The sequence below is a fragment of the Nicotiana tabacum genome, chromosome 3, assembly GCF_000715075.1.
Source record: "Nicotiana tabacum cultivar K326 chromosome 3, ASM71507v2, whole genome shotgun sequence".
Taxonomy (NCBI): domain Eukaryota; kingdom Viridiplantae; phylum Streptophyta; class Magnoliopsida; order Solanales; family Solanaceae; genus Nicotiana; species Nicotiana tabacum.
Genome location: NC_134082.1, coordinates 7,751,376 through 7,770,239, shown reverse-complemented (window position 1 = coordinate 7,770,239; position 18,864 = coordinate 7,751,376). Strand labels below are relative to the sequence as shown.

At 35.8% G+C, this 18,864-nt stretch overlaps 2 protein-coding genes across 2 annotated transcripts; one reads left to right on the top strand and one right to left on the bottom strand.

Annotated features, from left to right (window-relative positions):
• The first annotated feature begins 3,012 nt into the window (after positions 1 to 3,012).
• Positions 3,013 to 3,802, top strand: LOC107767508 (uncharacterized). The gene has a single exon (XM_016586540.2). The coding sequence runs from the start codon at positions 3,104 to 3,106 to the stop codon at positions 3,593 to 3,595; it is 492 nt and encodes a 163-aa protein (XP_016442026.2). The 5' UTR covers positions 3,013 to 3,103; the 3' UTR covers positions 3,596 to 3,802.
• A 9,052-nt stretch (positions 3,803 to 12,854) lies between these two features.
• On the bottom strand, positions 12,855 to 18,658 carry LOC142175511 (uncharacterized). The gene is made up of 7 exons (XM_075242425.1): positions 18,611 to 18,658; positions 16,766 to 18,505; positions 15,650 to 15,745; positions 15,073 to 15,125; positions 14,018 to 14,099; positions 13,827 to 13,898; positions 12,855 to 12,971 (listed from the first exon to the last, which is right to left on the bottom strand). The coding sequence occupies exons 1-7, from the start codon at positions 18,656 to 18,658 to the stop codon at positions 12,855 to 12,857; spliced, it is 2,208 nt and encodes a 735-aa protein (XP_075098526.1).
• Between the last annotated feature and the right edge of the window lie 206 nt (positions 18,659 to 18,864).

Genomic DNA, 18,864 nt, shown 5'->3' with positions numbered 1-18,864 from the left:
TTTTTTTGTTTTTTTTGTTTTTTTTTGTTTGTAAAATAATAGGATGTTGGGTTATGGACTGGGTCGACCCAGTTCGAAATGGACTGGGTCGTAGGGAAGATTGAGCCATTATTTGGGCCTGTGGCTTGAAATCGAAGAAGAGGCTCAATTCCGACTTTCTTTATATTTTCGCTCTCTTTTCTTCTTTTATTTCTCTAAAACTAAATTATAAAAATACTTAAACTATTATTAAGAACTAAATTGAGTTATAAAAGCGGAAATTAACTCCCAATAATAATTAACGCACAATTAAGCATAAAATTGTATATTTGGACATTAAATGCTAAAAATGCAAACAATGCCTATTTTTGTAATTTTTAATTTTGTAAAACAAACTTAATTACTAACAATTGTAGAATTAAATCCTACATGCAAAATGTGACATATTTTTGTATTTTTTATTAATTTAGCAAATAAACATGCACAAACAAATACAAATAATTATTCAAAATATCATAAAATATCACAAAAATTGCACACCAAGAAAAATTATTTTATTTTTGAATTTTTGGGAGTAATTCTCATATAGGGCAAAAATCACGTGCTTACAATTAGGATAGTCTAATTTAGTTAATAGTTAATCACAAGTCCTCGTGGGCTTGACATCCGACTTTTAGTCACGTTATTACTTGACGACCACATATACTTACGTGTGTGTTTGGCCGCAACAACCCCGAATGAACTCGAGGAAGCATTGCTAGAAGACCGAAATAACGGAATGCCGAAATATCCGTAACTTGTCGGGTATCGCGGCGGGAATTTCGGCACGTATCAATAATGTAACACCCCAGACTTTAGATAGAGTCCCACATCGGCAAAACACAATAGAGATGCTGGGTATATAAGTTAACAAGCCTTAGACCCTAGTGACGCGTTTTAAACCCGTGAGGGCCTAGACCCAGAGCGGACAATATCACTAGCGGGCTGGGCTGTTACAGATGGTATCAGAGCCACTCTTGTGTCAGCCATGTCGATGTGGGTCAGAGTTCAAGTGAGTTTAGGCAAATTCCGATTAGGCGAGGCAAACCTCAGTGCTGAGTCTAGGCAAATCCCATGCGGTGGGGCAAACCTCAGCGAGAACGCTGAGTCCATAAGAGGGGGTGTATGTAACACCCTAGACTTTAGACAGAGTCCCACATCAGCAAAACACAATAGAGATGCTGGGTATATAAGTTAACAAGTCTTAGACCCTAGTGACGCATTTTAAACCCGTGAGGGCCTAGACCCAGAGCGGACAATATCACTAGCGGGCTGGGCTGTTACAGATGGTATCAGAGCCACTCTTGTGTCAGCCATGTCGATGTGGGTCAGAGTTCAAGTGAGTTTAGGCAAATTCCGGTTAGGCGGGGCAAACCTCAGTGCTGAGTCTAGGCAAATCCCATGCGGTGGGCAAACCTCAGCGAGAACGCTGAGTCCATAAGAGGGGGTGTATGTAACACCCCAGACTTTAGACAGAGTCCCATATCGGCAAAACACAATAGGGATGCTGAGTATATAAGTTAACAAGCTTTAGACCCTAGTGACGCGTTTTAAATCTGTGAGGGCTTAGGCCTAGAGCGAACAATATCACTAGCGGGCTGGGCTGTTACAGATGGTATCAGAGCCACTCTTGTGTCAGCCATGTCGATGTGGGTCAGAGTTCAAGTGAGTTTAGGCAAATTCCGGTTAGGCGGGGCAAACCTCAGTGCTGAGTCTAGGCAAATCCCATGCGGTGGGCAAACCTCAGCGAGAACGCTGAGTCCATAAGAGGGGGGTGTATGTAACACCCCAGACTTTAGACAGAGTCCCATATCGGCAAAACACAATAGGGATGCTGGGTATATAAGTTAACAAGCTTTAGACCCTAGTGACGCGTTTTAAATCCGTGAGGGCTTAGGCCTAGAGCGGACAATATCACTAGCGGGCTGGGCTGTTACAGATGGTGTATCAGAGTATTGAGGAGTTGTGTGTGTGTGTTGAGCGACATGTAAATATTGTTTCCTTCAGTTATTTATGGCTGTTGACTATTTATTCTGCAAGTTTAGTTATTTTCCGCATTGTTAGGCTTACCTAGTCGTAGAGACTAGGTGCCGTCACGATAGTTCACGGAGGGCGAACTGGGGTCGTGACAAGATGGTATCAGAGCCACTCTTGTGTCAGCCATGCCGATGTGGGTCAAAGTTCAACTGAGTTTAGGCAAATTTCGGTTAGGCGGGGCAAACCTCAGTGCTGAGTCTAGGCAAATCCCATGCGGTGGGGCAAACCTCAGCGAGGACGCTGAGTCCATAAGAAGGGGTGCATGTAACACCCCAGACTTTAGACAGAGTCCCACATCGGCAAAACATAATAGGGATGCTGGGTATATAAGTTAACAAGCCTTAGACCCTAGTGACGCGTTTTAAACCCGTGAGAGCCTAGGCCCAGAGCGGATAATATCACTAGCGGGCTGGGCTGTTACAAATAAGGAATCGGCGAATAAGCAAATCATGAGATTTTTACCTTTTATAGAATTGTACCTAAAGTAGGACTCCCCAACTATATAAATGGGGTGTGATTATTTGTAAAGGGCATGGTAACAATCATTAAGAAGCAATATATTATTTTTCCTGTTAAACTCTTATTTTATCTGTCTCCTGATACTGATCGACATTCATCCAGTTCAAGGGTGGTCCTCCCCCAAGGCTGTAACTCTTTAATTCGTGTGGTTTAAAATTATTTTATTATATTTTATTTCAGTTGTAATTTAATTTATTGCTTTGTGTCAATTTAATCCACGTATCCTTAAAACCATTTACAAATTCAATTATTATTCGATTTTAAGGGTAAATATCATGGTTCAAATCTTATTAGAAATAGAAAAATAATAGGCTTTTGTTAATTTTTGGTGGACAAAATTAACAATACTTGTATTGATGGAAATTATCAGGTAACACTTGAATAGTCAAGATATATAACAATGTAAAAAATAAATAAAAGTTGAAATATGTATAACGACCCCGATAAAGAAAAAGAAAAAGAAATTAATCACCTCTGCCGGTAGTATTCAAGAGCCCTCAACAATTCTAGCAATTCCCAACCCTCAGAAATGGCGATCGCTAATCTACAAAGATTCGCCTCGCAAATCGTCCGAAACCCATCTCTTTCCTCCACTTTCAGAGCCTCAATCACTCGCTCTTCCGCCACGTCATCATCCCCCTCCCGCTCCGCCTCCGCCAAAGTCGCTGATCGGATCGTCAAGCTCTCCGCCGTGGACCCAGACGGCCACAAACGCGAAATCATTGGGCTTTCGGGTCAAACACTACTCAAAGCCCTAACGAATCACGGGTTAATTGATCCGGATTCGCACCGGCTCGAAGATATCGACGCTTGTTCAGCTGAATGTGAGGTTCACATTGCTCAGGAATGGCTCGAGAAGCTTCCACCGGCTACGTATGACGAGCAGTATGTACTGAAGAGGAATTCTAGGGCTAGGGTTTTGAATAAGCATTCGAGGCTTGGTTGTCAGGTTGTGCTTTCGCCTGAGCTTCAAGGTATGGTTGTTGCTATTCCTGAACCTAAGCCTTGGGATATTCCGTAAGTAGAATTGTACTGGAAATTTCTGTAAGGTTTTGAGTAAAGAAATTTTTGTGTTTTGAGATAATGATAATAATATGTGGAACTTTTGGTACTTGACAATGTTTTCATTGATATTCTGTATGTTATGTTTTGGCCACTGGAATGCTTTCAATTCGAACTAAGTGGTAATTTTAATGTTAAAATTGTCTGAAGTTGACAAACTTGGTTTATTTGAAATGAATGATTCTCCATTTCATGTTGGAGTTATTTGTCTTGTATCTGTCTTTGGATGGATGAGCTTATATTTCCTATATGCCTGATGATTTTAAAGTGTGTGTCTTTGTGAGAATGTATTGCTGAAGTTACTTGCTTGATAAGTATTGGGTATATGAAAGCCTTGTTGGATTAAAATGCAACAGCATTGTAGCCCCTTGACGTTGGTCTGGTGGTAAGAGTACATGTGATGTGTGAGTTAGACTCATGTCAAGTATTTGAATATAAAAGCCTAGCTTGGTATTTAAGTGGAGAAGGATAGATGAGCGAGCCCATTATCTATCAAGTTTCAAGCTGTGTGCCATTAGCCTTGGGGGATTTCTCGATTATAGGAAAAAATTCACACACCATTGTCGCATAAGGTCAAGACTCAAGAGAATCAGCATGCCAAAGTATCTGCTACTGGGTGTTCCCAACTGATTGTAATCTTTTGGGATGTTATCTTGCTAAGTAGAATATGTCCTACGCCTTATGAGGCAACTAGTATGTTATCTTTCTAGGATATCTATCGTGGATTTGGACAGGAGCGGTGCCAAAACACTATCTTGTGGAGGACCGTAGATGTGGTTATTTGAGCAAGATCAAATATATATTTAACTTTCATCTTTGGGAGGCTGGAATCAATCTTGTGTCAAGATTTAATGGGGGATGGAGACAGTCTAGATGCGTCAAAACTTAATGAGGGGTGGAGACAGTCTAGATAGAGAGTTTGTACAAGTGGGTCTAAAGAAATGTGACTTAGTGTTTCTTTTGCACTCTTGTAGATAACCTGGTGTCCCAAACGTCACAGTTTATGTAGGTTGCAGAGCGAACAAATGACTTATATAGTGCTCCTATTCAGCTAATGTGTGACCCAGCTGGCCCAGACCATGACCTGCACAATTCTTAAGACTAATGTATCATGAGAAATTCACGTGATCAACTATTGTGATGTGTAACCTTAATTGACTGTCGGAATTGGTTAGGAGCTGTCCATTAGTTTCACCGTCTCACTGATCTTACATACTTTCCCTTTTCCTGGCTATGAGCGTTGTTATGCTTTAGCTTTTGATGTCTGTTTCTTATTTTGTAAACCAATCTACATTTGAATCTCTTCTTATTACTAGGTCTATCTTAACACAATATCACTTAGCATATTACATGTCGCAGCTAGATTTATATATCTAGGTTCTTGAATGTACAAGCACTTAGATTAACTGAAGGTACCATAGACTCGTTATCTCAGTGAGAAACTAAGTGAAGAAGTTATAGTGAACGGCAAACTCTGGGCTGGAAATTGTAATTTATACAACAGGCTGATGAACAATAAGGTTGAAGCAGAACATTTAATTTGAGGAGCAAAAACTTCAAGGTCCCACTTTTAAATGATTTATTTACTAAATGCTCTGTAACAGAATCTGCGGTATATCTCGGAAGATTGAAGTGATAAAATTTGAGTTCAAGATACTTCTTTGTTTTTGGGTTACATGGGTGTGGGGGGTCGACAGGAAAATAGCTAAATGGTGAGGAGGAAGTGGCATCACTGGAAGAGGAGGGTTAGATCTTGCTTTCTATCTTTCAAACGGATACCAAGTGCTTGTCTAAGACTTGAATTCAAGATGATCTGCTCACTTGAATTTGCCCGATATGACATTAGGGGACCACCAAAGAGATCATGGGACATTGTGTCAGCTACCGCATATACTATCCAAATTCTCTTTCAAACGGATACAAGCGCTTGTCTAAGGACTTGAATTCAAGATGGTATGCTCACTTGAAATTGTGCGATATTACATTAGGGGACCACCAAAGAGATATCACAGGAAACCGGTAACTACAAATAAAATGAGTAAGCTGGAGTTCTCTGGCACCCCTTGAATACTTCAATCAAGAACTAGAAAGTTGTATTCACTAAACATAACATAATTACAAAAGAGAGAAATGATTCTTAATTACATAATGAGTATTTAACTACTACCTGTATAAAAGATTTTTCTTTTTTCAAAATAATCTAAAAAACTGCTAAGCCACCTCTCTTGCAAAAAGAGAGAATAAATTGGGTGGAATAGGTTTGGAAGACTTTGGAGGTGTTAGGGATTATGGACTTGAACAAAGAGTGAATAAATTGAAATATGAGCTTTGGTCGGCAGCAGGGGCGTATCTAGGTTTAGTCATATGGGTTCACGTGAGCAATAATTATTGGGTGCACCTCTACAAGTAAAATTGTGCTCCAAATCCTACTCTGGACGGTCTTGTTTTCGGTACAGAGTGTAGATATATAAGTGAAAATTACTAAAATTTTAAAAAGAATATAATTTTGAACCTATAATTTCAAAAGTGTAGTGGGTTCATAGTAAGAGAGTATAGTTAAATCTGTCAAATTTGAATTTTAGATCCACCTTTTCATAATAGTGCACATGTCCTCTTGAAATCATGTATCCGCCTCTGGTCGGCAGAGTTACTCGGTACCTATCTAGTGTAATAGTCGAGGTGTGTGCAAACTAATTTGGACACCACCTTTATTAAAGAAAAGGAAGAATGGGTCATCTCCGTACCTTTATTTTAGGTCATGTGCTTACTAGGTGTCTTTTAACCATGTCAGGATTTTATATGCCAATAGAAAATATAGAGAACTTCTAATACTTTTTAATTTTATTTTGTATAATATTGTCTTGAGTTGAGTCTAAATGGAGAATCATGATCAGTGAGGATTCATATGGCTAGCACAAACTTGTTTAGAACTGACGACATAGTTGTTGTTTGAATGCTTCATGAGAAGGGGAAATCTATAAGAACCTTTGTAAGAAATGTAAACCGGTAACTACAAATAAAATGAGTAAGCTGGAGTTCTCTGGCACCCCTTGAATACTTCAATCAAGAACTAGAAAGTTGTATTCACTAAACATAACATAATTACAAAAGAGAGAAATGATTCTTAATTACATAATGAGTATTTAACTACTACCTGTATAAAAGATTTTTCTTTTTTCAAAATAATCTAAAAAACTGCTAAGCCACCTCTCTTGCAAAAAGAGAGAATAAATTGGGTGGAATAGGTTTGGAAGACTTTGGAGGTGTTAGGGATTATGGACTTGAACAAAGAGTGAATAAATTGAAATATGAGCTTTGGTCGGCAGCAGGGGCGTATCTAGGTTTAGTCATATGGGTTCACGTGAGCAATAATTATTGGGTGCACCTCTACAAGTAAAATTGTGCTCCAAATCCTACTCTGGACGGTCTTGTTTTCGGTACAGAGTGTAGATATATAAGTGAAAATTACTAAAATTTTAAAAAGAATATAATTTTGAACCTATAATTTCAAAAGTGTAGTGGGTTCATAGTAAGAGAGTATAGTTAAATCTGTCAAATTTGAATTTTAGATCCACCTTTTCATAATAGTGCACATGTCCTCTTGAAATCATGTATCCGCCTCTGGTCGGCAGAGTTACTCGGTACCTATCTAGTGTAATAGTCGAGGTGTGTGCAAACTAATTTGGACACCACCTTTATTAAAGAAAAGGAAGAATGGGTCATCTCCGTACCTTTATTTTAGGTCATGTGCTTACTAGGTGTCTTTTAACCATGTCAGGATTTTATATGCCAATAGAAAATATAGAGAACTTCTAATACTTTTTAATTTTATTTTGTATAATATTGTCTTGAGTTGAGTCTAAATGGAGAATCATGATCAGTGAGGATTCATATGGCTAGCACAAACTTGTTTAGAACTGACGACATAGTTGTTGTTTGAATGCTTCATGAGAAGGGGAAATCTATAAGAACCTTTGTAAGAAATGTAAACCGGTAACTACAAATAAAATGAGTAAGCTGGAGTTCTCTGGCACCCCTTGAATACTTCAATCAAGAACTAGAAAGTTGTATTCACTAAACATAACATAATTACAAAAGAGAGAAATGATTCTTAATTACATAATGAGTATTTAACTACTACCTGTATAAAAGATTTTTCTTTTTTCAAAATAATCTAAAAAACTGCTAAGCCACCTCTCTTGCAAAAAGAGAAATTCTAGTGTTCACTAAAGCCTTTATAATCTGCTTCATGCTTTCTTGTGAAATAAGTTGAATCTTTTCTCTTCTTTTCTCTATCATTTCTCCCTAGCTTGAAGTACTGAATACTGATGTGTGAAAAGCTAGGTGCTTCTGATATAAATTTTGTAGATGTTTTGTAGTTCTTGTGCAGTTTCCATATGGAGTGTGGGGTATGGCAGTCTTTCCAACTGACCAAAGCCTTTGATCTCCTAGAATATACATTCATTCAAGTCGATTGTGTAGCTATCTTTCTGTAATTTCAAGGCCTTTTGGAATAGTTGGTAAAGAAATTGTGCATCTTCCAAGCTGTCCACGACTCCACGTATTCTTTTACATTATATATAAATCTGTAACTTTTATATTTGTAAAGCCTCCACGTATTCTTTTACATTACAAATACGTATATGGTGGTTGATTGTTTAGTTCCCTTAGCAATTATAAACCACTTTCTTCCTCCCTGCTTGCTGCTTCAAATTGCTCCTAAGATAGCAAATTTGGTACATCACCAACACTAGGCTTTGCCTTACTTTGTTTCTTGAGTTCTTCCTTGGGCATGGGCTTCAAAAGAACTTCCTTAGTGCCAAAATGAAATTTATTAGTGGTGCTTTTGCCACAATGATAGGTATCTCTGTCAGTGGCGGAGCCACTCATTGGCAAGATAGAGGAGTCAATTGACACCCCTTCGTCGGAAAATTACATTGTGTAAATATGTTAAATTCTTATTTTTATGTGTATATACTATACGTTGACTCCCCTTGATTTCTTTGTGTGCTTATTTATTTATTTATTTATTTTTTGACTCCCCTTAGTTAAAATCTTGGCTCCGCCACTGATCTATGTCATATTTGCAAATGGTGGTGAAGCCGTATGTGGGCATGGTTACATGTTATGGTTGTGGATGTGGTTAAAGGAACATAATTTCCTTTTCTGGTGTGGTTAAAAAACCTTTTGACAAAAAAAATGTTGCTTGTAATCCCTCATCATAATTGTATTCTGAAACCTCATCCTAAGGTGGTTTAATCTATAAGATGAGCTGCCTCCTTTCTTTCTCTGTGCTAATATGTAGACCCTTTGGACTTGGAGCAGATTAGGGGCTGTGCATTTGGATCTGATATCCGAAATATGACCCAATCCGTTCAATTTCGGATTTCGGATATTTGGATCGGATTTTAGATTATGTTTATTAAAATTTCGGATATCCGGATCGGATTCGGATTGGTATAATTTTAACCCGATCCGATTTTAAATCCGAACTTATTAGGGCATGTATAAATACTGAACTTTTAAATAGCCAGTACTTCCTTTACATCTTTCTCCAAGTTATTACCTTTATAATTGCTGGATTTAGCTACATTGGCACCATAGTACCCTCATACTTGCAGAAACATGAATTTTTCTTGTTGTATTGCCTCTTCTACAAAGAAAATATAAGTATGAGTTTTGCAACTTAGAGGCATAACAATTCGAACTTCTAGTGAAATATTTTCTTAGAGATGCAATGCTGATAAAAGGAATGAAAAGCAAAGAGATGTTTGTATTAGCAAATAACACCGAAGAAGTAGATAAGGCAAATGCATTAGCCGATTAGATTAGCAATAGTCTTAATAATACGTATAATCCGATCCGAAATTCGAAATATTTATCCAATCCAAACTTCAAAATCAGGATTGCATTTTATAGAATTTGAAATCCAAAATTTCAATCTGAAATGTGTTAAATTCGATTCGATCCAACCGCCCTAGAGCAGATGGGTATTGAAAAGAGACTCTTTTTGTTTCCTTCAACTAACCATTTGCTATATGCAACTATAATTATTCATTAATACATTTTAGCAACCCTTCCTTTATTACTGCTGTGTGTCTTATCTTTGCCAACTTGCACGCACCTTTGAAACATTGTTCAGACAGATAATAACTGCTCTTATTCTAAAATGGAAAGCTCTGTTATTATCTGCTATGGATTTCTGGCGTTAACTGTAGTAAAATCGGGCATTGTTCTTCAAACTAGAGGCGGATTCAGAATTTTAAGTTTATGGGTTCGTATAACAATCTCAAGTTAATTTACATGATAACTGGACCAACGAACTGGGTTCCAAGCTAAATATTCTTATATTTTTAATGAATTTTTTAGTACAAATACAGAGTCTATGCAAAAGTTACTGAATTTACGAAAACCCGTAACCTTTGCTCTAGATCCGCCCCTGCTTCAGACTGATCGAATTGGAATCAGGAAAGTTATTCGCTAGACATATAATTGGCCTTCTATTATTTACTCTTTTTCCTCACTCTTGCTGGATCAAGTTTCCAAGTCTTCACGTTTTATATTCTAAGGCAGATGTTAGTACTGTGACTCTTAATATGTGTGTGCATACATATCTGCAACTAAAGGGCCCAGGAAAGGAAAAATGCTTCAGGAGTAATCATAATCCTTGAAGATGTCAGACCCAAGGGCAGGGCGGCTCAACGGTATCCGGGGCCTAAAACCAAACTTCAAGAGGTCCTAAGTGTTAACATATTTAAAAACTCATTTAATAAAATTTTATTTTGAAATTTATTTCTAGCTTTTTGAGATGTAAAATTTTTAATAATTTATTTATAATCAATTTCTTAACTAGGATTATATATATTTCTACTTTCTGGGATTATTATTCAATTCTTTTAGGATTTCCTGATTTTCTAAAAGATCTTTGTTAAACTCTCATCAAAGTTCTAATATGAGGATTCATACTTTCTTGTTGACATATTGAAATTCTAATAAATTTAAAAAGATAATACATATACTTACAAACAAAAGATATCAAAAAATAATAAATTTTAGATTCAAAGTAATAAGAAAAGTATAGAACAATTGAACCCGGTTTAACAAATAGTCATAGACAGCTTGATATTATTTTTGTTGTTTCAATATTTTTGGTGCAATACCGGGAAAGCTTGACAAAAAAAGAGTTCGCAATTGCTTTCTGCTATCATATTTACAAAATATTTTATGAGACAGTGGACTTAAAAGCTGGAAAAGCTAAAAGGAATATAAAAGATTAAGTAAAAACCAGTTTAAAGAGAAAGTAATAAAAGTAATGTGAGCCCTATGATAATAATGATAATATATAAAGGAGACAAGGAATATATTCACACGTAAGTTACTATTCTTATTCCCAAATTATCTCTATTGATCCCATAATTTCCCCTTATTGAGATTTTTACATGCCTAATCCTTTATTTAGTATTGTTTTCATTAATAATATTATTCTTCATTTATTCCATAAATGGCAATTTCTTTTACAATTCTTGCACATTTTAAAAATAAGTTGACCCTCAGATTAAGGAGTTAGTTTTATTATAATAATGTTGATATTATTTCTCTCTCATCATTATAGTAAAACTTCCTTTAGTGTTGCTACCTAAATATTTTTACTTATTTTTATACAAGTAATATATATATACACACCTTATATATTTTCAACTAAACATGCATACATTTTTTGTTTATATTTTGTATATTAATAATGTGATTAGCTGGTATGTATAAGATATAAAATATTCTATACTAGAAATATACCATAAATATAAAAATCTCCAAGAAAAAACCTATGCACATACTAGTATATTTGTAGAATATTTATTGTATAAAACTTAATTACTCTAAATAAACACTGTATATGTTTAATATATTTGTAAAATATTTACAGTGTCAATTAATATACGTTTTATATATTATTAAGATTTAAATATACAAACATGAAAGAATCAAAAATCAAATTATATAAAATTAGTCAAATTATTGTTCAGCGTTAATTTAGGAAGTTGAGGAGAAGAATCGGAATTGCTTTGGATTTTTTTCTGGAATTGAATGCTTTAGATTTTTAAAATCACGATTCTGGGTCCATATTTATAGCTTCATGCTAAAAATATAATTATTTAGGTGCCTTTTTTGTAGAATACCTATTACTGCTAGGTAACTGAATTATTTTCTTAAATATGACCTACTTATGTTTTTTCCTCTTCCTTATTTATGAAAGATATACTTTTTGTTGATATACTAAATATTTTTTTTAAAAATTCATCAAATACTTATACATCTATTTAATATAGTATTAGAAACTTTGGCCCCCTAGATGTGGGACCTCAAGTAGTTGCTTGAGTGGCTTTATCATTGAGCCGCCCCTGCTCAAGGGTTTGGCCTAGTGGTCAATGAAGTGGATGATAACTATGGGGTTTTAGGTTCAAATTCCAGTGGAGAAAAAAACACTATGTGATTTCTTCTCATTTGTCCAAGTCTTGATGGTCAGAGTTACCTGGTATCTGCTGCATTGTGAGGTGGCAGATATCTCGTGGAACTTGTCAAGGTGCGCGCAAGCTGGTCGGACACCAAGATTGTTAAATAAAACCCTGGAAGATGTACAGTTGTTATATTTATTCCTATATTATAAGTGGGGATAACTAGGCAGCTCATGGTCAACATGTCTGCCTGGCATAGGGATATTTCTGAAATTTCATATGTTATATTCTTTCAAGGTATTGTACTTGTTAGCTTTATTGCTTGTACACATTTGATAAGTTTTCTGGAATTACGGTGTCCAGCTCAACTTTCCATGCCACGTGTCACTGCAGCACTCTGAAATGCCACTTACTGATCTAAGTGGGCCCCTCTTTGGTTGTTTCAATATCATTAGAGATAACATTATTATCTTGCCTCCTTTTTCTCTCTCATTCATAAAATCATAGTGCTATCTTTCTTTCCTATTCTAAGATAGCCCGGGCAAAGCCCGGACCTAAAGTGAACAAAGATATATTATTATCCTTCCGATTTTGACGGTAACATATCAACTGGATTGCTTTACCATTTTTTAACAAGTTGCTTTGCAACAATTTTCACCAGAAAAATACTAAAAGCACCCAATTAGACAATCTTTATGTTGTCTAACGCTCTGCACCATTCTGCCATATACATTGAAAGTTGTCTTCACAGGTACCACATCTTATTCAAAAAATTTCAGATGTTGATAATGTTCCAAAGCATTGTGCTGCAAGCTCAATATTTTCAGCCAAAGGACTCCCCTTTTTCCGAGGAAGGACGGACATCAGAACCAAAAATGGATCCTGCAAGAAAGTTAAAATTGACTTCAAAAATGATTAACTAATCATAATGCTCTACCTTGTTATTGCTATAAAACTTTACCTGTGAGCTAGAGAAGGTGAAGTTCCTACCGGATTGCAACTGGGTGGTCATCCATTTCATGTCAATTGTAACACCCCAGACTTTAGACAAAGTCCCACATCGGTAAAACACAAGAATGATGTTGGGTATATAAGTTAACAAGCCTTAGATCCTAATGATGCGTTTTAAACCCGTGAGGGTCTAGGCCCAGAGCGAACAATATCACTAGCGCAACAGATGACAACTGAGTTTAGGCAAATCCCGGTTAGGCGGGGAAACTGAGTTTAGGCAAATCCCGGTTAGGCGGGGCAAACCTAGACCCTAGTGATGCGTTTTGAACCCGTGAGGGCCTAGGCCCAGAGCAGACAATATCAATGTTGAGTATATAAGTTAACAAGCCTTAGACCCTAGTGATGCGTTTTGAACCCGTGAGGGCCTAGGCCCAGAGCAGACAATATCACTAGCAGACTGCGTTGTTACAGATGGTATTAGAGCCACTCTTATGTCAGCCATGTCGATGTGGGTCAGAGTTCAACTAAGTTTAGGCAAATCTCGGCCCGGCGGGGCAAACCTCAGTGCTGAGTCTAGGTAAATCCCATGCGGTGGGGCAAACCTCAGCGAGGCTGAATCCATAAAAACTTTAGACAAAGTACCACATCGGCAAAACACAAGAGGAATGCTGGGTATATAAGTTAACAAGCCTTAGACCCTAGTGACGCGTTTTAACCCCATGAGGGCCTAGACCCAAAGCGGACAATATCACTAGCGGGCTGGACTGTTACATCAAAATTGCCAACCTTTGCAACATCATCCATGGTATCCACATCCACATCCCCTTGATATGTCAAATAATAAAAAACGATTGTTGCCTGTATAACAGTATCTCCAAAAATTCAGTGAAATTCAAAACCTGCAACTGGTTTAACAATTATTTGAAGTTAAATCTTACATCAACTGTTGGTTATCCCCGCTGCTTGTAACCAAATACCAAATCGATCACATATTCACTTTCAAGGGTTTCTCTGTTCTTACAAATAAATTCAAGAGCCGCAATATTAACAAAAGTTTGCCTAGAAAAGTATATGATTAGTGATGAAGATGAACATCTCTTGAGTAGTTTCTTGCATTGTCTAACAGAGTAAAAGATGACATTACTGAGGAGTTGACTTTATTTTTATCTTTCAGTCAAATTTGATACACATCCACCAATATTCTCCAACGATGAATTCACAAGTCGCACAAAGATACATCGCAGAAGAGTTACCTAGTACCAAAAGGTATTAAAAGAGCAATATAATTACGACCGAGTTATAAAATAGCAAATATAACAAAGTCTGATATAGCTGCTAGAAATGACAGAATATGAACAACCTGGAGTTTGGTATATATAATGAGAGAAAAGTAATAATTTTGCAAAATTTACCGAGAGGATATCTAATGAAGATAAAATTGTGTGCTCAGGTAAAGCTGTCTGAGGCAAGATGATTATACCCAGATGTAGCCAATCTAATACAAGTTCATGTAATTTTGTATTACAGTATCTGCAATAGTTTTATCACTGGCATAGAAGAAACAAAGAGAATTCAAGTGAGACCATGCACTCATAATCTATCCAACACATCTTTAAATTAATCCAAATTGGCATCTTCTCATAATATGGTGATTGAAAAGGTGACAAAATGTGTTTGCTTAGCAATCTTTACGAAAGAGCTTATATTGCTAATGTGAGTATTGCATTACATGTATAAACTATATTGAAGAATTGTTCAGTTTAGCATATAGTTTTGTGCAGTTCAATCTAAAATAAAATACTAATAAAGAACACAAATGATACAGACAAAGTGCAAAGAGTCTGATATCTTCACATCCTCAAATGTTCTCAATGAAAAAAACAGCGAGCTTTCGATTTATTCAGCTGATATAACCAACAATGCACCATGTATAAAACTCAAAATAATAAAACGCCACAAGTTAAAATAATTTACGTATGAGCAACATCGAACTCTGAAAATTAATGAAAGATGTAGAGTTACAACATGTTACAACTGAACATCAATCAGGTGTAGATCATTATCTCTGTAATACATGAAATTTATCTGAGAGTTCATTGGAACTAATTAGAGGTAGAACTGAAAAGGACAAAAAGTTGACCAACAGTGCAATAGTTATAAAACTCAAAATTAACACAATGCCATAAATTGAAATAAATTACCTATGGTAAGCTAAGAAATAACATTAAAAAGTATCCAGAGAGGTTATAATCACTTATTGAATCATAGAACATCGGACATAAATTTAAAACGTAACAGTTTGTACACTCAATTTTTATAAAATAAAACCGTGGATTATACCAAGCAAATTACTTCTTTTAAATTTGAATACAAATGAAAATGTTAGTCAAAATAAAAACATCAATAAAAACCAAAACCAAAACTTTTTTCTACGATCAAATAAACAAATAAAGAATCGAATTCAAGAAGCAAAAGAACCCGCAAGTCAAGGAGAAAAAGAGCGTGGATCAGATATAGAAAATGCACAAATATTAAAAATAATTAATATTTGTTCCATCATTTAAATTCCAATGCACATTATAAAATATTTATCAATACTAAATATATACCTGTACAGCAACCAAAAGATTCAATGATTTGATATCTTTGTGCATTATGTGCTTCCCATGACAGTATATGAAGGCTCGGGCTAACGATGTAATACACTGTTCCAAGACAAAAGATAAAGGAAAAAACAAGCAAACTTATGGTCAGCTGGTCAGTTTGAAAATAGTTAGGATGGCGAAGGGCATGCATACGGTGAATTGTTGAAGATATATAAATCTGCTGACAATCAAGGCCATCTAAAATGGGATCAAAAACTGAAGATTAAAAACATGTTGAAGATTTTGAAGAAAGAAATTCTACAGTTTAATAACAAATGCAAAAGCAGTTTTGTAATTCAACAAGAAATAACAGTTGCGCTACGTCGTTCACTAAAATAATATATTGCATTTTTGCAGTTTCTTCTAGAGTTCACTCTTGGCAGCATATTTTAGGATCAAATGCACATGTTTCTGCATTAGTAAGTACGATCATCAGTCTGCTGAAAGTTCTTCTTAAGACCCAAAATTGGGAGCAAGCAATGCAGAAAAAGGTACAGAAAGAACCATAATTTACCTCGTCGTAAAGCTAAACATAAGGTGTCAGAGTATTTGGATGGCGAAAGTGGCTTTGTATTTCTACTTCACGGCGAAGCTAGTGCTCAAAATGGGAGTGTTTTAGTCGGGTGTTGAACAACAGTTTTAATATGACGACATGATTGCGCTATTTGCATGAAAGGACTAACTTTATGTACTGTAGAATGTAATGTCTGTCTAATAAAATTTGAAAAATCTTTTATCTTCCATAAGATATTATCCTCAATCCTCTCCTGAAATTGAAGAATGTGATAATGTTGAAACAACCGAAAATTAGGACTAATCATGAAAAGACTTTAGATACAAAACTGAGAACCTTAAAAAAATTCAGAAAATTGTGTACACAGAATAATAAGAGAGGCAAAGAGCAACGGACCTGTGGAAGAATCTTATGTCAAAAACATCAGGCAGCTTCTTTCTTAATGATTTCATCATAAACAATATTAGATGTAGAATGATCGTCATGGCTAGTTGGTGTAGAGGATCGTATCAATAATTTCGCACAATTTGAACTTTTGGCTCTTGATAAGGCAACGTAAAGCTGACCGTGTGAAAATGAGGTTCTCGCAAATAAATTCCAACAAAATCTAAAGTTTGCCCTTGTGCTTTATTTATAGTCATAGCAAAACATAAAGTGTGTAATAAATCTTCTAGTTGTGTTTGGTTGTTAAATTCAATAGCCTCATAAGTGCCAATAAATATTTTTGATTTTCCTCTGAATCGATCAATAAGCATGTCATTAATTTCATCGACGAAGTCATTTTTTGTTGTCAAGATCACACAGGAATCAGTGCAGGATGAATTAGAATATGTCGAATTCAAATTTGAATATGTCGTTGCGAATAATTTGTCAACAGATTCTCTTTCGGTTGTATAAGGAATAATCAAAGAATCTGAAATTTCAATCTTGTCTACTGAATTGACTCGTTCTTGTCCATTTCCAATTCTTAACAAATAATCGCAAAATACAGGATCTGTTTTGGCTCTCATATTCTCAGATAACTTTAGTTTTTCAAGTTTATTCCAAATGCTAGAATATAACAAACTTTCGCCAATAAAATCTTCTTTTTTGCCGTATTGCACAACGGGAAGAGTTTGTCTGAAATCACCTCCTAAAACTACAACTTTTCCGCCAAACAATGCATTTGTATTCATGATATTTTTTAATAGTAGATCAAAAACTTCTAACATTCTTTTTTTAGCCTTAGATACCTCATCCCACACAATCAATTTTGCATCTCGGATTAACCCTGCAAGTGAGTTTTCTTTGCTAATGTTACAACTTGTATTTTCATCGATGTCAATAGGAATTTTGAAATGAGAATGTGCGGTACGTCCACCTGGAAGAATAGATGCAGCAACACCAGAGGTATCTGTTGCCAAAGCTATATATCTCATTGATCGTACAGTTGCTAATAAAGCACGATATAGAAAAGTTTTTCTTGTTCCTCCTGGACCATCCACAAAAAAGGCACCTGCTTTGTTCGAAAATATCCTTTCAGTAATCAGATTATATGCAATGAGTTGGTTTTTGTTCAATTTCCTATGTAGCAATACGTCGTCTTCACTAACAATAATAGATCTTTCAAAATGAATCTCTTTTGCTGCCGCAGAAGGCCTAATGGTTTCTGGGATGAGTACATACTCATTTATATCATGACCCATAAAATATAAAATATCGTTGATATGATTCAAAGCTTGATATTGAATTTCTCTTCTTTCAGTAATTTGTAACACTTTGTAGTCTTCGATCATTGATTCCTCAAATTGCTCCCATAATTTTCTAGGGTTGACAGGACCGCAATACACTAATAATGTAGCAAATAAACGCCTTAAACTATATGGCATTTGGTAACTTGCGGCTTCAGACATACACTCTATCAAACAATTATCACAGTGTAACAATCCTCTTTTCTCTACGGACTCTCTAAAAGTACTACAAGGCTTTTCATTAACAGTCAAAAGATCCTTATATGATATCGGTCCTCGCACATGGATTAGTAGTAATCTAAGATAATATCGTTCTCCTTCTGTTGGATGACATGTCACAATACGGCCAACAACACAACGGTTTTGTCTACGTGCCCAAAATTTGTCAGTGGAGGACCAAACAAAGTATTCACGAAATTCTTTATACAGTAAATTGAGCTCTTTAGCATCTTCGTTAGTTTCATTCATAGAGAAGAATTCTGTTAACATCGTTTTTTGGATCATTGGATTATTCACAATTGTATGTATATCTGCATTGCTCTTAAAAGAAACAAATTGTTGACCTTCAAGATGTAGCTGAAGAAGGTAAACACTGGGAAACATTTCACTTATTGCAAAACCAAAGAGATGTCAAACAACTTATAGAGGTGATACCCATCTAGCAGATCTGTATTCCTTTACCTCATCTATCTCTATGTCCGTATCGCTATTTTGTACACAGAACGCCATTTTATCATGTCCTTTACAAATGTATTTGTAGAGATATTTCACGACTTTGATATCAGAGCAAACTTCAACATTTATGTGACAATTGAATTTTCCAAGAAAATATGGATTGTACGGAACAACCCGGGAGTTATCTAATTATTATTCTCTTACTTTCACAACTTCCCCTGTATTTCGTCTTCTGTAGACTGGGTAAGAATCATTTCCTT